The sequence below is a fragment of the Pagrus pagrus genome (genome assembly GCF_965226575.1).
Source record: "Pagrus pagrus genome assembly, chromosome: 11".
Lineage (NCBI taxonomy): Eukaryota > Metazoa > Chordata > Actinopteri > Spariformes > Sparidae > Pagrus > Pagrus pagrus.
In genome coordinates, this window is record NC_140195.1 from 13565145 (window position 1) to 13589803 (window position 24659).

General features: G+C 41.4%; 3 protein-coding genes across 10 annotated transcripts in view; 2 read left to right on the forward strand and 1 right to left on the reverse strand.

The window, feature by feature from the left end:
• Window positions 1–49: 49 nt before the first annotated feature.
• ssuh2rs1 (ssu-2 homolog, related sequence 1) lies at window positions 50–5289 on the reverse strand. 3 transcript variants are annotated; one of them, XM_084365731.1, is made up of 13 exons: window positions 5109–5289; window positions 4845–4906; window positions 4161–4265; window positions 3464–3539; window positions 3150–3279; window positions 2925–2985; window positions 2722–2843; window positions 2573–2635; window positions 2398–2480; window positions 2203–2295; window positions 1944–2049; window positions 1032–1139; window positions 50–765 (listed from the first exon to the last, which is right to left on the reverse strand). In XM_084365731.1, exons 1-13 carry the CDS (start codon window positions 5138–5140, stop codon window positions 625–627), a joined length of 1182 nt encoding a protein of 393 aa, XP_084221857.1. In that variant the 5' UTR covers window positions 5141–5289; the 3' UTR covers window positions 50–624. The 3 variants fall into 3 exon arrangements, with proteins under 3 accessions (XP_084221857.1, XP_084221858.1, XP_084221859.1); XM_084365732.1 differs by lacking the exon at window positions 5109–5289 and adding an exon at window positions 4999–5108; XM_084365733.1 differs by lacking the exons at window positions 4845–4906; window positions 5109–5289 and adding an exon at window positions 4491–4656.
• Window positions 5290–5440: 151 nt separating this feature from the next.
• rpl32 (ribosomal protein L32) lies at window positions 5441–9301 on the forward strand. Of its 2 annotated transcripts, none has more exons than XM_084365734.1 (4): window positions 5441–5589; window positions 6283–6383; window positions 6484–6665; window positions 9137–9301. In XM_084365734.1, exons 2-4 carry the CDS (start codon window positions 6288–6290, stop codon window positions 9264–9266), a joined length of 408 nt encoding a protein of 135 aa, XP_084221860.1. In that variant the 5' UTR covers window positions 5441–5589; window positions 6283–6287; the 3' UTR covers window positions 9267–9301. The 2 variants fall into 2 exon arrangements, with proteins under 2 accessions (XP_084221860.1, XP_084221861.1); XM_084365735.1 differs by lacking the exon at window positions 5441–5589 and adding an exon at window positions 5723–5746.
• A 2805-nt stretch (window positions 9302–12106) lies between these two features.
• Window positions 12107–24659, forward strand: part of LOC311265224 (glutamate receptor-interacting protein 2-like) — a 35982-nt gene continuing 23429 nt past the window's right edge. The window contains exons 1-7 of one of the 5 annotated variants that reach the window (XM_084366641.1): window positions 12107–12583; window positions 18756–18836; window positions 19576–19714; window positions 20977–21122; window positions 22735–22818; window positions 22907–22982; window positions 23597–23742. In XM_084366641.1, the coding sequence (XP_084222767.1) occupies window positions 12406–12583; window positions 18756–18836; window positions 19576–19714; window positions 20977–21122; window positions 22735–22818; window positions 22907–22982; window positions 23597–23742 (850 nt within the window). In that variant the 5' untranslated portion in view covers window positions 12107–12405. Of the gene's footprint in view, window positions 12584–14886; window positions 15412–18755; window positions 18837–19575; window positions 19715–20976; window positions 21123–22734; window positions 22819–22906; window positions 22983–23596; window positions 23743–24659 lie in introns of those variants that run through there. The other 4 variants (XM_084366639.1, XM_084366637.1, XM_084366638.1 and 1 more) reach the window with 4 other exon arrangements.

Genomic DNA, 24659 nt, shown 5'->3' on the forward strand with positions numbered 1-24659 from the left:
CATGCAAGCGACGGTCCACTTTTAATGACGTAACGACTCAACAGCAAAACATTGCGAAATACCATTTTTATTTTAATAACTGAGTCATTGCAAAGCACGTGTTCCACATTTTGGTCTTTCAAGATAATACACATTTCATAAAAGATTTACATTTACATAAAACAATTACTGTAGCCGTGAGAGCAAATGGATAGGTTCAAATATACATTAGTAATATAAAAAGTATCATGGTGCAAAAAAATACAGTTTAGTTTTTAGTTGTTGTTTTTTTACAGATGACAAAAACTTACTGCTGTCATGTAGAAAGAGAAAGGTTCAGAATTCAGGGACTAGAGTATGATTATGGTTTATATAATTTCAGTAAGCAATTATTTTCTGTGGTGCAGTATACAAACGGCACGTGACAATAAAAATGCCTTTATAAGCATTAATAATCTTTTAGCAGTTAGTCAAAGGTAAACATACTTTTTTGTGTTCTTTAAGTTCATAGGTGAAATGCCTCGTTTAACTTCTGAACATTACACTTTAATAAGGTCAAAATCTCCCATATGTCAGAAAAAACTCCCAGTGATTTAGCCATCTGATGGTCTGGAAAGTAAAAACCTTCATACACAGACACTGCAATTACATTACAGTACAGCAGCAGGTAGCGGGATAATTATCTGCATTAACTTTGAACTCATTGCCGTAAACGAAGTAAAGGTGTGATTTCCCTTTCCATGTGTAGGTCACCTTGGTGACGGGGATCAGCTCTATGGTTTGACGCTGCAGACAAACAGAGCAGATGTGAGCATGATACACAAACACAAAACTAAGCTTTCTTATCCATTAACCAGTGGTGGATAAACTACATTTACTCAGGTACTCTACTGTCCAATTTTGTCGTACTTGTACCAAACTTGTGTCTTTACTTTATACTGAAACTCTATTTCATGTTGTAGGCAAACTACTACTTTTTACTCCACTGCATTTATTTGACAGCTTATCAACAAACATCAACAAAATGTTATCATTGTATATCTAAATAGTACCTGTTGTAGAATGCGTGATGTCTGGGAGTATTTTCCCTGGTGTTCATTGACAAGGCGCTGTGAAGCATTCACCACTACGGGGTCCGGGAAGCCCATCACTGGGTACACCTGCACAGGGTTATCAGGAAAATATGAATCGGTGCTGAATTACCATCACTGTTGATGAAGCTCATTTACTGGTTGAGTGATCAAGCAGGAAGGGTTGTGCAAGCAAGAGATTTTCACGGTACGATAACCATCTCACAGTTTCACAGCATTATACAATTATTATAATTGTGGTGATCAATAACAATGACCCTTAATGGAATGAAAGGAAGAATTTAATACCGTAGATAAGAAAATATACATGGTATGATAATCGTAAACGTTCGTACCACGATATACCTTGAAACTGGTATATTGCTACAACCCTACAAGCAAGACAACAAAAGTTGTGTTGGGTGAGGGATGCAAATAAGGATTTTTATACTAACAGTTTTGACCTCTGAATATAAAGTCAATGTAATTAGGCCTAACACAGCGTCGACACAGTACACGTGCTGCATAGTGGAAAAAGCGTGTCAGTAGCAGAAGTTGCAGTCACCCATCACAGAGAGCGATCAACCATGATGTTCCTATGTGGTCAACCACATGTTGCTTCAGATCACAGTTTACATGGCAAAGCACAAGCAAAGGTGTTATGTGAGCTGTGAAGACCGTTGACTTTATTGCAACTTGACTGAAATGCAGCCTGTATTCACCGTCTGTAAGCCTGTTGTATAGATATTCAGGTGAAGGAACAAATGCACCAGTGAAAAGCATGCAGGATTAACGTAGTCTAATAAGTCACCAAATCTAAGCAATCTGCATGTTCTATGTATGAATTTACCCATTCCTGTTATGTTGTGCCCCCTGAGAAAGTGAGAAACTTACCATGTACTGAGAGTCTCTGAAAAGCTCCTTTCCAGACACCTTGCTGAGATTGTCAACCTGCAGTCCGCTCGACTGCTCCACGACATAGTCTTCAGAGTGGTTGGTCCTGAAAACATGCATAAAAAAGTTTATGCGCTTTAATTTTACAACTGTTACACGCTAATTAAAAGTATAAAATAACAATAAATGTCGATGACCTTCAGATAAAGAAAGACCATAAGACATTGTTGAAAGATGAACAATATTAAGGAAGTAGCACCATTTCACACTGAGGTTGATGTAGACCAGAAGCTGCTGTTTTCCACGACACGTGTCACATTGCTTCGATCCTTGTCCGTGACAGTGGCTGCAACTACAAACAGAATAATGTTTAATAACTATCTGTATCTTTTAGGAGAAGCACAAACTGTACTGACCTTGTCAACTGTACTGAAGTAGAACGGGTAACACTTACTTTTCCCTCCCTCTGCCACTGCAGTGGTTGCATCGATCCTCTCCGTGGCGGTAACCAGATCCATTGCACACCCAACAAACTTTCTGAATGGAGCAAGAAAATAAATCAGATGATCAGATGATCTCGCTTAAGATTTAAAGAAATCTTTTCCATAAAGTCTGTGGAGATGACTTACATTACCAGCACCGGCACAGTCTTTGCAAGGTTTTCTCCCCATTCCTACACAAACGTGGCAGGGCTGTGTATAAAATATATCATCTGTAAAAATCTGTAAAAGCATTTATGAGAGCTTTTTCTCTTCCAAACACATGTTTTATATTTTACCTTCATGGATGATGTGTAGGGAACCTTCATAGTCTGTTTGCCATCCATAAAAAAACTGGGAGCTTGAGCAGGAATATCCCAAGGTCCCGGAGGTGTCTGGGCGTAGGCATCCACTGGCTGGCCTGATCCAGATAAATCAACATGTTAGATTATCAGTAAGACAAAGAACTTATAAACTGATGCACAGAGTAACAACACAGTACCATGGTATGGCTCGTGACTCCACTCTGTAGATCTTGATTCGGTGAAGGTTTCCAGGCGGTACTAAAACAAAGCAGGCGGGGAGAAAACAAACAAGATTCATGTTCTTCTTCTATCTGGTGATATTAAATGATCTATAGTCATTTACTTTGGTTAATCCTCCAGTAAACGTGGAGGTGAACTCAGAGGCTTCCCAAACATGCACACATGAATAGAGCGCCTCTTACCCTGTAGGTATTGAAGGCCTCCATGCCGGTGATCACACCATCCTTTGCTGGTGCTGAGCTGTAGCAGCACTTGCTGGAGGCAAACAGGGCAAAAGCGTCCCGGGCAGTGTCTTCACTTATAGATGGGATACTGTCAGCGGTGAGGGAGTGGGATAAAGAAAAGTCATGCAAGGAAATCTTTTAAGAGGAAGTGTGAGTTTACTCAGTGCATGAAGTGCTTGGATTGCATTAACCCTAAATTGCATTACAGGAAATGTTTTGTAATATCCTTAGCAGTTGGGTGAAAGTACAAGGAAACAGAGATCGAGCCTCACTTCCAATGTGGCTGCTCAGGTCCCGGTGTAGGCTGAGGAGCCGGGTATGCAGGCATCGGAGGGGGAAGATATCCACCTACAGAAGATTTGGAAGTTATCTGTACTGATTTATTTCTTTATGCAAAGAGCAATCATTCCTAATGTATGTCCACTCAGTGGCCACTTTATTAAAGGTAAACCTGTTAAATCAAACGCAACAGCTCAGCCAAAGATTCTGAATTTACACTACATTTAATATAAAGTTTTAATGACGATGTTGGAGAGGCATTTATCTAATTGTATGTTTAATGCTGAGGTTGTAGTTTGCAGTGGTATTGTACTAGACCGCAAAATATTGAGGACAGAAACACAGCAGTAGCAAAACAGACGTGGTCTGTGGCTGATTCAGCTTTTGTCTTGAGGATCTTAAAACAATTAAGGATTGTTGAACTCTTCGATGGAACAACGAGTTGTTTGAAAAGAACCAGGCACCCAAATATTGTTCCCAGGACTTGATGTGGGTCCATCTTGAAAATGTTGTTAACAGGTGGAGCGAAGGAATGAATATGAATACATATATTTGTAAATAGTGTTATTTGTACCATTCTTGTGTGTTGTTGTGAATTGCTAGTGTGACAGTGAAAATAATGTCAATCAAAATGATTTCATTCAGGAGGAAACATTTATCCACGCAACCACAGCCTACTACATACTGTACCTCCTCCTCCTGCCACCGTTCCCTCATAGCCAGGCATGTTGTCAAACATGCTGGCCGGAGGAGCGCTGGGGCCCAGGGAATCTGCAGCGGGTGGGGCGAACATTGCTAGAAGAAACCAGAAGAACCAGTTCAGTCATGTGTGTGTGGATGAAGACTTTTACAGCTTAAATCTTGTCAAGTTTTACTGCGTTACACAAACAAACAGCAACAGCTGGTGGCTCTCATGAGCATCCTGTCATCTTTACAATAAATCCAGATGAATTCTTGGGTCCCCAACATGTTCCTACATGACAACACCTGAACATACATATCGTATCGGGTGTGACTTACCTTGTCCCTCCGTGTTATCCATTTTGAGACGTTTTATAGATACACTACACACTCACACACACACACACACACACTCACACACACACTCACACGCGTTTAGTCCACTAAACGATCACTATAACTAAAAAAAGGGGGAACCGTACACACACATCCCTCCACAGCCAGCGCTCACCGCGGTGTCAGCAGCCTCAGATAACCGCACGTCAAGATGACGTCACTCAAAAGTGCGTACTTGCGGCTCAACGGAAGCGTGTTGAAAGCACTGTTAGTGGGTTTTTTTCATTAAATCCACGAAAAAACAACACGGCTCAGAATGAAAGGTTTAAAAAATTAAAAAACCTTCATGGGTCTTACCTGGTACCCCCGCCGCTGCTGGGACATAACCGGGATTTGCGACTCCATACGTGTTCTGGGGGCTGAAAGTAACGGAAAACGAAAGTTAAGGAAAGTTTAGTGGAAAACAAAACGCCAAGTTTGGAGTAAAATCCACATAAGAGGCGAAGCTCACCTCAATAAAGGCCGGTGCTCCATGTCAAAAGTACCAAACAAGGAAATACAACCCGTCCGAGTCTTTATACGATAACCAAACCATCATGTGACTCAAAACAAATCATTTACCTTATATCACTCCCCACCCCGCTGGGCAGCATGTCAGTCAGTCAGCTCCCGCCTCCTCTTCTTAAAAAAAAAAGGAACACAATATAAATTTATGGTGTTTTTTCTTATTTTGTTGTTGCACTGAGAGATACTGTACAGTGCTGCTAAGTCCGGACCCCCTCCTCATAAAGGAAGTGCGCACAAATCTTTCATGAACAGAAAACAAATGAGGACGGGAGGGGTTCAGCTTTGCACACGGCTTAAAACATCATAATAAAACATTAACTGTCAGTCGACAACAAACACTACGAGGTTCGTCTTGTTTTATCAAACATGTTTTGAGAAACAACTGGAAATTCCGGTGCACAAGAAGTACCTTAAAGTACTGTTGTCTGATCGTACTCTGATGAAATACACTACCCATAAGCCTTTGCGACCCTCACGGAAGTCCTTTTCTTTCCTTCCGCCGTTGCCGAAGTCCCTTTTGGATTTACATCGGCGGGTGAGTCCATACAATCTATGTTCATCCGCGCAATTTATGGCGTTATTTGACCATCTTGTTATGGTTTATCAATCATAGACGTCCACTCTATAGATGTTAGATGAAATTGACCATTTTATCATATAAAACCCTCTTTAATGACTCTTTCTGAAACGAGGTGCTGCTCTGAAAGTGATTCACTGCTTGCTAGCGCTCTCCCCGTGAAATGGAGTTGCAGTATTGAGTAAAGGCCCGCTGTACAGCGTGGCGGGCAGACAGACGATGTGAAATAACAACCAGCAGTTGCCAACTTTAGACATGTAGAAATTATGTATTTGTACATATCATACTGTTGGAGCTGAGTGTTTCTGGTAGAGTAGCATGGCTATCAAGCTAGCTAAACATTGACTGCATCGCTAGCTAGCTAGCTGACGTTGGCTAACACGCTTACCTGGAGGCTCACTCAACACAAACCGTGTATACTTGTTAGTCGCAGGCTTGGTAATAGTTCAGTCATTTAAAGCATGTGCTGTCAATAAATGCGGCCTTTAACTAGGTGCAGGTACAGAAACAGTTGTTTGCTCACCTGTGGATAGTAGTTTGCTATTAATTTGCTATTAGCATGTAGCACGTTGTGGTGTAAAGCTGCAACCTTGAAGCTGACACAATCATGCCTATTTGGTTGTAACTGAGCTTTTATTTTTCTGTCCTCAGTCACCATGGCAGCCATCAGGCCCCTCACAAAACCCAAGATTGTCAAGAAGCGGACAAAGAAGTTCATCCGCCACCAGTCTGACCGATATGTCAAGATTGCGGTAAGAGGCAGTATGACATGCTACATCTTCAGCAGGTTCAGTACCCTGCTTTTATCTAAAAGGTTGAACTAATCCTTGAATGTTTTCATATCTCCAACAGAAAAACTGGCGTAAGCCCAGAGGTATTGACAACAGGGTGCGCAGGAGGTTCAAGGGGCAGATGCTGATGCCAAACATTGGTTATGGTAGCAACAAGAAGACCAAGTACATGCTGCCCACTGGCTTCAAGAAGTTCCTGGTCCACAATGTCAAGGAGCTCGAGGTCCTGATGATGAGCAACAAGTAAGTTGTTTATGTAGATTACTTTACACTACATATCAAACTTAATGGTGTCAGACTTGTGCAAGGTGTGCTATTTTTGCAGAGATTTTGAGATGCCTGCTGAGACTTTTGTGGCTACTGAATGGAATTGAAGAGCAAATATGTTTGACTAAAGCTTTCTTAGAAGATATCCATTTAATATTTCATACATTTCAAATGTATGGATTGACTGCCTTTCCTGACTAAAGGAGACATTGTTACAGTTAGGTGATGTTACTGTTTTGGAGTTTTCAGATGCAGTCTATCAGTGCCATGGCACCATAAGAGTCCATTTACCTCTAGTCTAGTATTGAGGTGGCGACAGAAGTCCCAGTTCTCAAAAACTTCAGCAAATAAGAGCACCAACATCTCTGTACACCCTCAGGGTGAACTGACAGACATCAAAGCTTCAACTGGTGTTTTCTGTCATAACTGTGTGACATAAGTCCATTTAGGATTCATTACATGTAGTTTGCATGTCCGTTTAATTCTTAAATGTCTTGAATTTTATATTAAATATATATACTAAGTATTAAAAGTCAATGAATAATCTTGGAAGTTGTGCGTCTTGACACATTTTATCCATTTTAATTTATCTATCCTGTAATTTCTTTTTATGAAAATGAGTCCCTCTGCATGACAGTCCATATTTATGATCTTACAAATCTTTAAACTTACTATTGAACCCAATACTGTCTCTTTACTCTATACTTGCACGTACCTGTTGGCAACATGAAGATTAACTAACTCGCTCTAATAATCGTGCCTTTGCATGGGACCACACATATATACCCCATAACTTTCTACTTACATTTGCTTACATTGTCTTTTAAAAAGCATTTAATTTAATTCTCAAACCACATATCAAAAGCCCCATGTGCAGAAGTTTAAAATCGACTCTGACAATGTATCTGTAAATGTCCAGCACTGATATTTGATGGGAACAGTCAGAATTGGGGATGCTTGCTGAGTCTCGTGTGACAGATAATTGGCTTGTACAATAAAAGTAGGAACTTGTATGAGGAAGTTCAACGTCAGTTGGATCTATTTGAAAGGCTGGCTTCCCTCCAAGCTGCGACTTCAAATCAATTTGTCCATCCAGAGACTGTAGCGCTCAGTGTTAGAGTGCAGTTCATAACAGCCATCATCATTTGGGTGACACTGATGCAATCTGTTGCACAAATCACTTTTAAAGAATTTATGTTAAGGAGTCTCACTTCAGATTGTCAGTCATTCTTTCTGTGAACTGTAGAAAACTAATAATCTGGTGTTGATCACTTAATTCAAAGGTTTGTGAATAGATGGAGGCTTAATGTTGGGATGTTTTCATTTTCAGTTTAATTTAACCAGAAAATAAAAGTTTGAATAACACAGTGGAACAGTGGTGGGGCGAGCATGCGATCATTGTACACCTGTTAAATAAGCTAGAGCCAAGCACAGCTTAAAGCACACCTTTCTTTAATGCTGCAGTTGCATCCTGCTAATTTAAAAAAAGGAAGAGTTGGGACTATTTTGGTCCCCGATGCTTCCTCCTTAATTTGAAAGAGTTTAGTCTGACTGACTTTAGATTTACAAAATAGCAATTCATCAAAGTCGAGCAAATGTTAGACTGGGTTGAAATGATTTGTTTTTCAGATTGTTTGAAGTAGTTTGCTACAAGGTAAAGGATGGATAAATGATTCAAAAGGTTTAAGTTTAAACATGTGCAAGGTGTGCCCGCTAGATAAAACTCATCCAGCTGGTTGTTCTAACACGCTCCCACCTGTTAATCTAAAACCAGATATGTCTTTCAAGGGACATATTTTGGACTTTTCTAGTCGCAATTTGAGCAGCCAGTCACTGTTATTGAGCACATAAATAGCTTAGATATGCTGGTGTGGTTAATCACATCTTACTGTTTAGCCACAATACAATAAGCTAAATCTAATCGTCTCAAGTCAAAGAAAAGCCAAACCTAATCCAGTTGATTTCAGATTTGGTGGTATTGATTTTGAGTTTAACTGATGTTGTCCTATCAGTAGTTCAGATAACGTGCAGTATTGATGGTAGTCTGTTCCTCCACCTTTTTTATAATTGCTTGTTTGGACGAGTGGGAAACTTGAGAAACCATCTCAAGGTTTTCCTTTCTGTAGTTTTCAGTCACATGTAGTGACTCCTTTTGTAATCATCATCCTCAGTATTAATCATTGGTTGCATAATGAGTAGGTTGGGTGCTTGACCATTGTCACATTGTGTAGTGTCACTTTTGTTTGTCACACTGTCATGACTCGCCTTACTAGCATGTTTTGGCAAGTAATTGTCGTTGTGGCTGTGTGGGCCCTATTTAGAAGAATGTTTACAACACGATTGTTGATTAACTATATATTTGAATCTGTACTATACAGCAAAACATTCTTGAGTTGTTTCTGCAAACAAAGAATATTTTTGTACTAATGTTTCTCCTCTGTCTCTAGGACTCACTGCGCTGAGATCGCCCACAACGTGTCCTCCAAAAACAGGAAGCTGATCGTGGAGAGGGCAGCTCAGCTGGCCATCAAGATCACCAACCCCAACGCCAGGCTCAGGAGCGAGGAGAACGAATAAACTGTTTATTCACAATAAATGTTTGAAAATAGAAACTGGCTTGTGGATCCTTTTTCTGCACTTCATTGCTTGTTAACAGGGTTGTTGCACAGGTCTGGCAACTATTTTAAATGTGAAACTCAGAAAATATGGTTCAACGGTATGCAGTATACAGTATTATATTACTATTTTATAATTAGCCTGTAAAATGACCCTTAAAAGAACAAGAACAAGCCCTTTACAATTTAAAAAAATACCTGCTGTAAAAAGTATCCTAAAATCATTTTTGAGTGAAGATTAAGATATTATGTTAAAGTATTAACATGGTAAAAGTCCCCCAAAATAGTAATGATATTAAATCCACTCAAGTATCAAAAGTAAAAGTAAATCATACTGTGGTTTGACCTGACTAATTACCAGATTTGATGTAAAGCATTTTTCTGAAATGTTTGTTTCTATTTAATCGGTTTGCCAATGAATTAATTTAAAAAGCCACTACTTTAACTCTGTAGCATGTTAAATGCAAATTAACTAAAGTCATCAAATGTAGTGGAGAAAATGTACAAAATGTGGTGGAGTGGAAGTATAAAGAAGAGGAAAATGGAAATATTTGAGTACAGTACATGAGTAAATACTTAAATACTTATCACTGCCATATAATGTCCTGATAACATAAACTTAATATAGAATCGAGTATAGATATTTGTAGTAAGACTTCAACAGTACAGTTAATACCTTCAGTAAGTAAATGTGCATGGAGTGATAACTCTGGTGTCATACCACAGTATACAGCTGCAACTCAGGACCCAGTGACAGAAATATTTAGTTTTTATAACTAAACCAAGTCCAGAGTGTATGACCAGGTGTCAGAGTGACCAGGGAGTTATAAATGGGTATTTCATTGAGGGCGTGATACTTCAGAGACTAAAGCAGTTTTCACATGGGTGCGTAGGCGTCAAAACAGTACAGAAATACTCTCATACGACTCTGCAGAGCCAGCTGTATTCACCCATGGGTAGATGGGGTTATTCCTTACCTCCTTCCAGATGACTGGGTGCTGCAGCAGAACAAAAGGGGCAAGACGCCCGAAGAAGAGTGTTGACCCACATTGTAAATGGAGGAGGACATAACTTTATTTAAACACTGTTTTCTTTCCAAGATGTGATCTGGGGTAGCTTTTGTATGAGAGCATGTCACTGTCAAAGAGTAGTCTGGGCTCCATTCATGTTTTGGTTTTTTATTTCACTTTTACCAAAATGATTCCAGGTCGTCAGATTTCGTAAGCTTTGAGTATGTCTGTCATGAGTTCATAATATCAGTCTGGACATTTAAAAAAGACAATATGAACTCTTATGTCATTTTTAACCTATCAATTGGTGTAGAAAAAGCTGAAATTAACTAACTGGTACGGATCAGATTCCTAAAGCTCTGGATCCTGTATTTCCTATAATACTTTGTCTTAATATCTCTGATATGAAGACAACGATATCACACCTGGTGAACATCATCATGTTCCCTTTAACTATTAAAAAAACCCCACAATTTTCAATGGTGAAAATAAAGTACATTTACTCAGGTACTGTATTCACATACAGTTTGGAGGTACTTGTCCTTTACTTGTAGTATTTTCATTTTATGTTACGTTAGTTGTATACCTGGACTGACAGACATCATTACTTTGCAGATTAAGATCCTACATACAAAACATGATCATCTTCTTCAATATGATACAACAATATAAATTAATTAAAAAATGCGCATAGAGTTATAAAGTATGATTTTATTTGACAGGACAAACAAAAGGAAACGAGGGAACCACATGCAGCAAAGGGTCACAGGTCAACATCAGACCCGGCCCCTGTGGGGAGGACACAGCCTCTGTACGTGGGGCAGACACTCTACCAACTGAGCCGCTGGTGTTGCCCTGGTTGATAATATGTTTGTACTTTTGCTGAAGTAAAACCTCGTGTGTAGGACTAGCAACAGAGTAGAACTTACTGAGTAAATGACTTTTACTTAAAGATGCACTATGTAGTGTTGGGGAAGACATTTTAATCAGAAGAGGAAGATCTTCATTGACCTAAACAAACTAAATAAACAAACTCTTTGTTTTCATGACTGAATAAACAAACTGACCTCAAAGGACGACACAGTTTCAGACTGTTTCACTTTGTTTATATGTGGCGGACCCTGCCACCTTTCTAGCTTCAAACAGTGTTCTGGGGACCTTATTTTCCTCTGAGAACAGCTTGTTTATTCAGTTATAGAAAAGATCAATATTTCTGAGCTTGTATTATTACCTCATTAATAATGTTTGATAAAGTTTTAATTTCTTCTCCAAAAACTACATAATGCCCCTTTAAAGGTCCAGTGTGTAGGATTGTAGTATTATACTTCATTTCTGCCACACGATCCCTCTAAACGCCCTTAAATACTGTGCACTGGACCTGTAATCTGATCTTGATGTGTTATATTGGTTGAGAGCTCTTTTATATAAACACTGTAAAAGGTTATAATAAGATGGGCTAAGATTGGACTCACAGACTTGTATTAAAAGACCAGAAAGAAGCCAGCTCACAGTCTCCTCCCGGGTTTTGGACTAATAGATAAAGGAGTCACTTTGGTATTATGTACCAGCATGTTTAGACAAATCCACAGCTGGCAGTCTGATGTGTAACACCAATATATAATATAAAATGTTAACAAAAGTTGTTGGCTTGTAAGGGCCAGTTCACATTGTAAAGGATGTTCAGAGGCGGCTCCCTGCAGAGAAAGTTTCCATTCCGTTCTGGCAGGCAAGCTGTGCCCCACAGCCCTGAGCCCTCTGCCATCTGTTCCTGTAAAACTGACATTGCCAGGGATGCAAAAACATAACATTCATTTAGCCAGTCAGCTTGTGGCTGTTTGAAACTAAAGGAAGTAAATTACAAATGATGTTTGGGGAAGAAACGGGCAGAGTGTTGGATCTGAATCTCTCCTCGTTTAATAAAAACCAACACCTGGTTTCTTGGAAAGGACTCACCTGAAAGGACTGGAAGTTCTCCAGAGAGGGAGGAGAACATGAAAACAGCAGGACAGGCAGAGAGTGCAATGTCTACGAGATGGTGAGAGCGTCAGGAAGGGGACAGATCCTGTTTTTTCCTTGTCACTGGTCAGAAAAATGAACATGTCAGCAAGGGTAGTGTTTGGAAAGGGGCGCCTCGCTCCCAAGCAGCTCTCCTTCGCTTTCCCTCAGACAGATTCCCTGAGGAAAGGCAGCCGGTCAGCGGGAGGAAAGAGGAGGATGTTCTCTTTTTCTCTCAGATGTCGACTGGGCATCATTAGAGGGAGAACCAAAGGTAAAGCAGACGTGTCTTATTGTGTTTTGGGTGAAATAGTAGAACAAAACGTGAGATTTCAAAGTTTTGGTTATTTCTTAATTCATGCAGTATTAGAGGAGCAGAGTTTTGTTGTTTATCTCTAATTAATTCCTCCCAAAATGTCACCAAATTGCATGTATTACCTGAATTAATTCAAAAAGAGTTGAAGTGTTGGTGTGTGTGCAGCAGGCCTGTTAAACTGAGCATTCGCCTGACTAAAATCTGTTTTTGTGACAGACCTTAAAGGTGAACACTCCAGCATGAGTGCCTGTGACACATCCTTATCCTCCGGCTCTTTTTTTTTTGTCACACACTGATCCGTGCTGGCTGACAAATGAATTAGTCATTTTGCTTTTCAGACCCTCACATGCAACTGGATCGGATCGCCATAAGATGGCAGTGTGGTCAATTCGATTGAGGAGGGCGCGGGTTAAGATTCAGGCCCTTCAGCCTGGAATAACCGCTTTGTCTAAGTGTAATGAAAATGTGGGTTACTTGCAAAAGGATTATTTTTCTAGAATAATGTCAAGAAACATTGGAAAAAATGTACAAACAAGGACTAAAGGGTGAAAACAGTCACAGGTCATTATATTTTAGAGAGTCTTAAAGGTGTAATATGTGAGAATTTGAGTTGAAAATGTTCAAAAATGGACTAAAACTATCAACAGACTGAATAAATAACAGTTTAACATTATGACACCTGTGTGCTGTGTTGCAGAGATGTCTACTGAAGTTAGTATGCTAACCAGCTAATCCCCAGAGGTCCCAGTCTGGACTGTTAGCTACACGGCTAACAGAGCTAATTAGCTAACTAGTGAGACATGACCTCCCCTCCCCCTTTTTTTTGTTGTGGGTATGAATTAAAAACATGTACGATTCTTACATATTGCACCTTTAAATATTTAGCCTTACTTTTCTGGTTTAGCTCTCCTGAGCTCTGTTTTTGTGGCAAGGTCACTGCAAAAACGCTGCTTTCTTAATCTACTACCTGCATTATCTCTCACTCTACATCAATAATGTTGATATCTGGTCTAGAGGAAGAGCAAAAGAGTCAATTTTTATTATAACCCACCGTTTGCCGCCCCGTTCCCAGAGGTTTTTATCAGTCCAACACACTGCTCCGCCTCCCGCTTCCCTTTATTCTGTTGGAAATTAATTAGTCTCGCTCTGAAAGACTATGCACATTGTAAATGGGGTATTAAGGACAGAAGTCTCAAAGGAAATTATCTACACCGAGGAGTATTGTGTCCACTGGAATAGCTGACTAATTAGGCTCTGTGCAACAGCGAGTAGAAACATGTAAAAAAAAAAATGTTTGTTTGTAATCACTTTACGCATCTGTAAAATAAGCAGTTGTGGAACAGAGGGTTTGATTTCACACAGTGAGTTTCTGAACTTGTGCTGTGTGGTTATGCGGTTGTTGTCTCTGCCTACAAAGCCTCAGCGAAGACAACAATTTGTCTGCAGTGACCAGAGCAAATGAAGCAGAAGAGGTTCAGAGTGGGCTGCCAGTGAGGCTGGAGGAGGGTGTTTGTTGTTGGTGGGGGTCAGGAAGTGGCAGGCGTCGAGGCTTGTGTGCAAGACAAATGGTCAGACAGGTGTGGCGACGGGTCAGTCAGCAGACCCGTTAGTCCCTCTGTGTTTGGTTGGAGGCCCCTTTTACCCTCCCGAGGGTGAGACGCTTCAGAGGAAGTGAGTTTTCATTTTCACACGATCACTCAGATTCTTTTTTTTTTAATATTTTGCTTCAGTGTGACGAGTCCTACAATCTGTCACAGCCTCGTGCTCTACAACCGCACTTTTATGAATAACACCGTGATGTGTTCACAAGCAGGCAGCTGTTCTGCGCAGGAATTTTGCATATGCATTTTCCATTGCGTGTGTGTCACTGCGAGATAGACTAGCAGATTCAGGCTCTTTAAAATGGGTGCAGTCTGTATGTGAGAAAAACGTGACCGTGTGCAAGGCTCAGTCTGACAATGGATGTGCAGGTGGTGTTAATTGTGCAGAGAGTTGAGTGTGTGCAGTTTTGTCGTGTCTAATCTCAGCATGTGTGTGTGTATATGTGTGTGGGTGGGTTTGAGGATGTGCAGATGAGGGGTGTTTGTCTTGGTGGGAAATGGATAAAGTGTGTGTGTGTGTGTGTGTGTGTGTGTGTGAGTGTGTGAGTGCGCAGGGGGAGGGAGTGACTATCGTGTGTGCCTGCCTCACTGAACCCCTCTGGCAGAGGGAGAGAGAGAGAGAGAGCAGACACACTCACTCCAGCTCTGTATGAGAGAGAGAGAGGCGGGCTGTGTGTGAGCTCATGTGAGTGTGTGAACAGGGGGATGAAAGACCCTCTGGAAAAGGACGAATGATTAGTAAGAATAGCTCAAAAATGGAGCCACGGCAAGATGGCCAGCATAGGACATGACCCGTTGCTCTGCCTGCCTTGGATTTTTATAGAAAAACACATCTTTGTAGATTCATATTTTTGAGGATTGAGGAGGAAAGACATCATTTGTCAACAAGTTTAAATAGAGAAGTGAACAAGAGGCTATTTGAGGATCAGACTTTGCCCTCTGGAGCTCAACAGTGACAAGGGTTAAGGAAATGCTGGACTTAAGGCAAAGGAATGAAGAAACGACGATGGTGTTTCACCTAAGTGGCTGAGACTCTCTCGGTTCGCCTACTTTCTTCACCTCGGGTGAAACCTCAGCTCTCTGGCCACTACTACAGATCAGCAAGGTTACTTCCCGAGGCTGGCTGCTCTGACTGAACTACAGCCATGCTGTGTGGTCTGAGGAGAGACACCAAGAACAGCATTGGTAAGAGACGCACAGTTTGATCTTTGCAGAGAGAAGGGGGTCAGCTTGTGTTGTGGTGGAGGGTCAAGTGGATCGAAGAGAAGCTTATGTCTTAAATCTGATCTGACAGGCAGCCACTGCTACTGAAAATATTCCTTTCTATTTATAAAAAAAAAAGCCCTGAGTGCTGATTAATTTGAGTGTATCATTACAAGTATTATGTGATGGGCTGAAAGAGATTTAAATGCGACCGGACTGGACCACCAGCTCTGCATACCACCCTGCCATGTGTAATTGGGGCAGATATAGCGACGTAAACTGGGTCTGGCAGGGCCCAGTTTATAAAAAAAGTTTAACATCTGAAAATAGCGTTATGATTTCATTGTCATTGTCAGTACTGCCCCCATATTTAACCTACATTCTGATTGGCTATGAGAGGGATAGCTCCAAGTGCCCTGAATTAAATCAGGAGTTAATTAACTCACCACATTTTTATGCAGTAGAATTTTATTTTAATCAGCGTGACGCTCCGAGGTCCTTTAGATGCAAATCTCCTTCAACCTCGCACTCCTCTTTTTTCTTGCAAAAAGTTGTTGCATTGTTGTGGCTGTTTATTAATCAGCTCGTTCCTGATCTTAATTCTTGCCATCAGGGTGAATGATGGTTATTTTAAGCTGGAGGAGGATGGCTGGGGGATGGCTCGATGCTACAGTAGCATTCAGTCACGTGCAGAGCGTTGGGGTCTGCCTTACCCACAGCTAATGTTGCCTTTTGACTGCAATGACATCTGCCGGACTGTTAGGGGCCCTCAGGAGCCTGCGTGGTTACGAGGCTTTTGTCCAGCTTAATGTGTTTGTGATGTGTCATTCACTTTGTGTGTGTGTGTGTGTTTGTTTGTTTGTGCCTCACAGCTGTTGGAAAGGATATTTGTGCAAGGATGTGTGTAAATTAGTGTGAAATACCACATCATGCATATGTATGTTCTATACATTGCTTATAATATGCAAAGTCCAGTTAAGATATTTCTGTTGTTGAAGTCTGACTCATGCAGCTTCCTCACTGCAGGCCTGCCCAAAGGTTTCAGGTCAGAGAAGGTTTGACAAAGGATCCATGCCTCTCAGCTGTCTAAAGGCCTCATCTTCAGTCGGGAAGATGTGGAAACTTGATGTGGACGGAGAGAAGGCAGTGGGCTTGATGCCCTCCGAGCACTTGCTTCCCCCAGTTCAGTCTATACGAATCAACACAGATAAAAATTGATTTACTGTGAGGCCTGCAGACAAAACGAGACAACTGGCAACCCTCATATTCCCGAATATTACGTTATATACAATAAATGTAAGATGCAACATGACTGAAGTGGAGATGAATAGATTTTGTCACCAATTCACCTATTATCATTCTTTGTCTTACTTCTATTTGGTGGATAATCAAAATTTAATTTAAGGGGTATGTAAACAGCAAGTTGCCGTGGATTTCACATTTTGACATTTTGGCACCATTTAAATTATGCCGAATTAACTATGAGCAGCTCCTGTTTGCAATGTATCCCAGGATGTACAGACTACTATGACTGGATTAGTTTAACACCAAAGAGAACCTAAAAATGTGAAGATTCTCAAGCAAGTTCTGCAATTATAAGACGCTTCTTTTACAAAGCTTTCTGAGCAGATTTATGAACGTTTATTCCACTGTGTACACTTGTAATGATAAGACAACAGAACAGAGTTGTCAACAAAAGGTGTTGTATTGTTGGGGCTGTTAATTAATCAGCTGATTTCTGATCTTAGTTCTTGCATTAGGGTGAATGTTGGTTATATTATATACAATATATGTAGGTTGAAACATGACTGAAGTTAAGATAACTAGATTTAGCCACTGTATTGGCTATTATTCTTTGTCTGACTTCTATTTGGTAGATGATCATAACCTAATTTAAGGGGGATGTAAACAGGAAGTTGCCATGCAGACAAAATGAGCCCCATTTATTTAGCTAATATTTGTATTCACATTGTAACAAAATTGGCACCATTAAAAGTATGCTGAATTAGCTATTAGTTGTTCCTTTTTGCAATGTGCCCATGGATGTACAGACTACTATCACTGGATTCGTTTGACACTTTGACAAGTTCTGCAGTTATAAGGAGCGTGTTTTGCAATGCTTTCTAAGCAGATCTATGGACGTTTATTCAGTTGTGTAATATATGTAAAGATATCCTCTGAAAGTGTGGATCAAACTGAATCTAGAAATATGTGTGTCATGTCTGTGTTTCAGATTTGACTGAGTCATTACTCAGAGAAGGCTTGCAATATTTGATGCAAATTGCTGTAATCGGGTGCTCAAGTTTCTAAAGTACCTTAATTGGCTCCATCTAAACCCCCAGCATGCACCTGTCTCGTTCACCTCACACTATCTATTCTCTGCTTTATAAATGACTGTTTCTTAATATAGGTTGTGAGAGAAATGCGTTTTTTACCCAGTCTCTGTATCAAAGCAGTCACTGGAGGCTTGAGCCATTTAGCCACTTGAGCCCTTTAAGTTTGATGCCTGTAGTGTAAAACATGGCCCCCTCCACTCTCGGCACAGCTCCTCTTTAAGTTAGTAAAATGATGTTCAATCACTGTGCCGGACAGCTGAAAAGGTAATCCGCAGTGGACAGGATTAGAGAAGTGCCCAGTCAAGTTTCCTCATCACAGTGACTGCTGACATGCTCGTAAAGCTGCATCCAGGTTCGGATGGCCGAGCAGTGGCTCCGCTAATCTGAGGGCAGCCCTGTGCTGTGTCAGAAATGGGTCCCGCTGTGGGTAAAAAGGAAAAAAAAATGCAGAAATCAGTTTCCCTGCAGAGCAGATTGAACATTTCCCGGCTTTCTGTAGCAGCTGTTGTAAATGACATGAAAATGATGATTTCCTCTCCATGCCCGAACAGTCCATTAACCGCATGCTGTTCCTTCAGGAAAAATCCCATGCTTTAGTGGTCGCATACATCAAGCTCGCTGCAAATGTATTCTTGTGTAAAACGAGCAGTTTTTAAGGCTGCAGGAAAGAGAGGACATATTTTCAACCCTTGACCCTTTTATAGGATTGTCGTGGAAACAAAGAGAGTGACCTTCCGGGGTCCTGAGGTCAGGCTGATCACTCGGTTTCACTCGGCTAATGCCTGCTGATGGATGTGGCTGTTGGCTAAGTGCTGCTTCCCTCCCGAGGCCCCCAACATCACCCAGGGTGCAGTTCAGAGCATCAACGTGTGCAGCTGTCGTGATGTGCGATGAATGATCGTGTTCATTTAGCCTTCTGCTGCAGAGTTTCCCTACATGTCACCACACTGCTCATAACACCACCTCCATGCCTCCCTGCTGTCTCTTCAGATGAGGGACCATACTCGAAGGGGAGCAAGGAGTCCGGGACAGCTGACCAATCACATCTGTCCCAGAGGCGCAGCTTCTCAGGTACAATACAGTCAAACCTGACGTCATGTAGCTTCGTTTTCTATTCTGTTATCTGATTCATGCTCATGCGCCTGATTCACCTACGCCCTCGTAAAGAAGAGTCATGTCGTGTTTCACTGAGGTTTCTGTCTGTGTGTCTGCTGTGTTTTGCTTGATGTTGCACTGTTTTGAATGCTTAGATAAGGCGAAAAAAAATGCTTGTGTGACATACCTGTCATATGCACTAAACCACACTCGGTAGCTACTTCAGCGATTTAACAGCGCAGCACAATGTGGAGCACAAGACAGAATGAGTCCTCTGATGACACTGTGAAGCCACATATCCATCAGAGTTAAGGCCAAACTCATTTTCTTTCACATAAGAGGAACAATTGGATTTCAATTTATGAGCTGATGAGCTAGCAATAATTTTCAATGACTGTCTTTTTCTGTAATAATGCATTAAATTTCTTTCCATCATTGAAAAAAAACTGACTGCATCCTCCTCCTCCTCCTCCTCCTCCTCCTCCTGAACCCGTCACAAGAATTCAGTCAGATTGAGAGATGTGAAGGAACAAGAAAAGGACAGGACAGTGGGAAAATAAAGTATGTGGTTATGTGTCAGGGAGCATTTTCTGTGAGAGATTCAGGAGAGAAAGTTGGAAGAAAAAAGTATTTTCGTTGCCTCTCAGACGGGGTGATTCTGTCAAGCAGAGGCTAATGCTGACTGTGGATCTGTGCCTGTGTCCGAATCTGTCAGCAGAGGAGTACCGAGGAGTGACCACGGTGGACCTGATGAAAAGGGAAGGCAGCAGCCTTGGCCTCACCATCTCCGGAGGCTCCGATAAGGACGGCAAGCCCAGAGTGTCAAACCTACGGCCAGGTGGGCTAGCTGCCAGGTGAGATCTCTGCTCTGCGATGCGGTTAAAACCTGGCAACCACACCGAGCTGTCCGGACTCGTTATTCTGCTCCCACAAACGTGCACGTGTTGCAAAGTTACACCAGCACGCTACAACTGCAAGTCTGCAGGCATTGTGTTAGATCAGCTTGGTGTAACACTCCACTTATCTGTATATAAAAGTGCCCAAGAAACCATAAAAGATGTGCCCATGGATACAATGTTTCTTAATTTACTTTATGGTGGTAATGACTTGATATAAATCTTTTTTCAGCTTGTTGTCTTTATTCTATCAAACAAATTTTCCCCACCGTCGCCAACATTAAAACCAATTTTCTCCAACATCGACCACATGAAAGGAAAATGTGGAGGACTCACGTTTCATGATGATTAAGCAGCGTGTGACTCAACTGTTACACTCACACACACACACAGTTTCGAGTGACACAGCCCCTCTGAAAATGTCTTGGCCAAATAATGCCAGCGCTTGTCAAGTCCGAGGAGGTTCAAAGACAGACACTGTGCTAATTCTTCCAAGCAGCTTGTCTTTCCACAGCTGACTTGATGCTTGTGTGGAAGTGCTGGCTAATTTACTGGGTGGAGAGACACTCGGGCTGACAGGAGAGAGACCGGCAGTGACATTGTGTGATGACGTCCGGTCCGGCCGGCTCTGCTGTTTAAGACGTCTCTCTCTGTCCGCTGTCAGTGCTGACTGGCGTGTAGCCCAAAGGTGAGATGAGGGCGAGCTGGCCGGAGCATGTTTTTAATTAATTTGCTCCTCCCATGAGCAGTGTGTTGACTCAGATTGTCATATGTGAGACACCATGTACAATCATCTCTGTCAGGGTATGAGGAGGAGACGCTCTCGGCCATCCCACCCCCAGCACTGTGCTACACAGCTGTCTACAGCTGCAGAGAGGTTTATAATCAGATTATCATTAGTGTCCGGACACATATTAGTACAACTACCCATCATTACTTGTGTTAATGTTCACATTAGACAGCACTTGTTCTGCCTTTATGAATCAGTGGGATCGTTCTGTAGAAATCTGCCAGAACAGACAGAACAATCAGATTAGACAGTTGCATCTCATTTTGATCATAATCAGACATCTTGTTTGGGGCTAAATGTGCTGTTCACATTAGACAGCACTTGTTCTGCCTCTAATCTGGAGCTTTTGAGCCCCTGGTGGTGTTGAACCTGCTTTACCCGGTTAGTAATCCAGCCTTGATCTTGATGATCTGTCCATGACTCTCTGCAGGAGTGACCAGCTGAATGTAGGAGACTACATCAAGTCAGTGAACGGCATCAACCTGTCAAAGCTTCGCCACGATGAGATTATCAGCCTGCTGAAGAACATTGGGGAGCGAGTGGTGCTGGAGGTGGAGTATGAGCTGCCTCAATTCGGTGGGTGAAGTTCAATATTCTGTCTGATAGTCCGTACTTTATCTGGATTTGTGTATAAAAGTTGCTGTTAGTCCTAAACAGAGTTCATACCACACTAGCATTGACAGAATGCAGTCCAAATTATAATGACCACCTGTCAAAGCCAGACTTCATCTAAGCATGCTATTTTTATCCACAATGAATTATAGTCATTAAATCTGTGTTGACACAACAGTTATAACCTAGAAGTCTTAAAACTCGTCAGCCAAATTTAGCCCTGAATTAACCGCAACATCTAGACGTGTTTCGACCTGCAGATCGATACTCATCGGGTTTCCTCCGTCAAGGCAGCAGCCTCAGAAACAGTGTTGGTCCCCGGGCGCTGCACCGTGGCTGCTCACTGCTCTTAAATCTTTATTATGGATAAAGAATATTATGTATTATGGACAGAGAATTAATCCCCCACTGAGATTCATTTAACATATTTCCACAATGTTTATTCTCGTGGGTCAACACTCAGATGACACAATAATTAAACTTGGGTGAACGCTTTATATTAAGATCCTTGTAATGAGCTTTAGGTAACAGGTAATGTATTATTAACACATGATATAAGTGTTAATAAGAGCACTATAAACATGTTTATTGTTAGATTTACAGGCATTTATAAAAAACTTTTTGACACTTTATATACTGCTTAAGAACATTAGTCAAAGCCTTATGAGTTTCTGATAATTGTTTTATATTAACATTAATACATACTTTACTGTGCATTTATTAACAATTAATTATACTTTTGCAGCTACTGGAGCTAAAGCGAGAACAATGACTGGTTAGGGTTGATAAATCCTTTATTATTCAACAGTTTTATTTTAAATTTAAGACATGGAGCAAGGGCTCAAGGCTTCAGTAATATTGTTAATTATTAACATTTTTTGTATTGTTAAGCTATTAACATTTGAACTGATACCTGAACTGCTCACAGGCTCATATTTGATATCTACGATTTAAAATCTTTCAGACCCCGACCACACCAACAAATGAGAGAGGCATCCAGGAGCAGCCGACAGTGCTGCCAAGCAACGATAAGCAGCTAGCTGACGTTAGCCCTTGAGGATACATTTGCTAGCATACTAATGTTGACAGACACTTAAAATCTCACGTCCAGCTGTCGCTGAACACGCCACGCTGATCTCCATTTTGTTTACGTCTGCTTCCCCATGAGATCACATGTGAGCCCAGCTTCAGTCTGCAGAGCCACGAAGCCAAAGCGCTGAGGCCACGGCCCTACCGGACACAAAGCATTGTTCGCAGTTTATTTAAAATGTATTAATATTGAACGTGTCGTGCGTCCAAATCGCACCAAATTCGGCGCTCCACTTCCTTGAGCCCTCGGCAACAAAGGTGCCAAGTGTGAGGTAGATTGGACAAATACGCGAATTACATGCAGATAGACAGATTCCTTCCTTTATAGTTGGATAATCTTATTATTGTCAATAACCATCTTATAAGTACTTATAAGGGCCTTCTTATCTATCAACTATTGCTTATTACAAGTACCTCAACATAATATAATATAATACTTTAGAGGATTATAGTAATAACTGTCCTTCCTCTCCTCCCGACTCTTTAGTTCAGAACCCCTCAGGAGTCATCACCAAAACCATCGAGGTGTGTTTACACAAGGAGGGAAACAGCTTCGGGTTCGTCATGAGAGGTAAGGGAAGGGGATGTTTCTGTGTACATCCCTCAGTAGAAAATAATACGCTTTTTGCAGTGATTTATCTCTGTGTTTTGTTTTTAAGGAGGTTTCCACGAGGACTGGCGGAGGTCTCGTCCTCTCGTGGTTACATACGTGAGGCCCGGAGGTCCTGCCGACAGGTGAGGGCATGGTTAGCTTGTGTTTGTGTTTGTGTGTATACTGCTGTAGCTATTTATGTGTCATGTATGCATTTTATGTTTTGATCGTGCATGAATGAGCCTATTCAAACGATTGTACGTATGCATGCGAGCGTGTGTCTTCAGTGTGTGTCCTTAGATGTATGGCCACGAGGATATGTGTTTTAATAATCGCCTTATTTTTTGTCTGCAATGAAAATATTTATCACCCATAAAGAATGATTCAAATCCACAGCACTTTAATGTCCATGTTACTTGTTTTTGCATCACGCTGCTGCATGAAACTGTGGCTGTGACACACATAGTGTACGTTATCTTCAAAGCAGAAAGGGCACCGCTCATCCTGAGGCGAAGGCAACATTGCACTTTTCCCAATGAAAAAACTGCGAGCACCAAAACACTGGAGCAAACGTAATTCACCATCAAAGACTTAACGGCCGTTTATCTCGTTTATCCTTCATCTCACCTGGGAGTGAACGCTCATGTGGAACTGTTTAATGATTTACTGTGACTGGTGCTTAAACGCTTCTCTGAGCATGTTGTGCTGGCCGCCTGCGTTTAAATTTTTCCCTCTTTCTCCTCCCGTGTTTCTTCAGAGAGGGCACGTTGAAGGCCGGAGACAGAGTATTGAGCATCGACGGGATGCCTCTAAACAGAGAGAAGCATGCTGACGCTTTGACCATGCTGATGCAGAGTGGCCAGGAAGCCCTGTTCCTGATTGAGTATGACGTCTCTGTCATGGGTGAGCACACACACATGGGGAATATGTGGAGGCATGGTAGGGCAGCGTTGCTCTGAGGGTAAATAATGTGGCCGTTTGGCTGCGTGGATGTGAGTGAGCGTCGGTGCTGCGGACGCCACCAGGGGAGTCACACTGGCCCATGAGCACACTTCAACAGGAGAAGGGTGGATGGGTAATGTAACCTGTTTTATTTAAATGTGTGGATCTCTCTGCACTTCTGAAACATAGCAGGTTCAGTCCAAATTTTTATTTTATTATTATATTATTATATTATATACATTTTTTTTTTTACCATAGTCATTGCAGTACTAGACTTTATTTTGTCAGTGTATTAAAGGGGCACTTTAAGATTTAGTATTCTGGATTCTTGAAAGTTTGGAATATGCCTGAATTAGATTATCTCCTGGTGCTGAAATTAGCAAAAATTAAAGTGACTACGATGAACTTTTAAGTGTTTATAAAACAGTCTCGTTCCTCCAACAGCAAACTAAGTTATTAATGCCTGTGCTCGGGTCTGATCATGTATATCGCATATAAATACCTTACCTCATCGTGGTCCATCCTGCGGTCTCTCTGTCACTCGTTTCCAAAACAAATGCACGCTCTGCCGGCACGCTCGAGCAAAGAGCTTTCCGACAGCAGGCGCTGGTGTCGTACCGCTTTTGTAAAAAATGGCCGCTAGAATCAACAAAAACTGAAAGTTCCTCGCAGTCACTTTAAATAACCATGATCAAAACATCCAATGACATTTCAAATGAACAGCTGGTAAAATAAACACAGTGACAATAGACATTGATTGTTTTATAGTTTGCAAAAAGGTGGGGACCCATGGGGAGCAAATCGGGAGCACAGGGAAAACATAAGGACCGGGGAACAGACCCAGGAACCTGGATTTAAACAGGCGAACTGACAAAGAG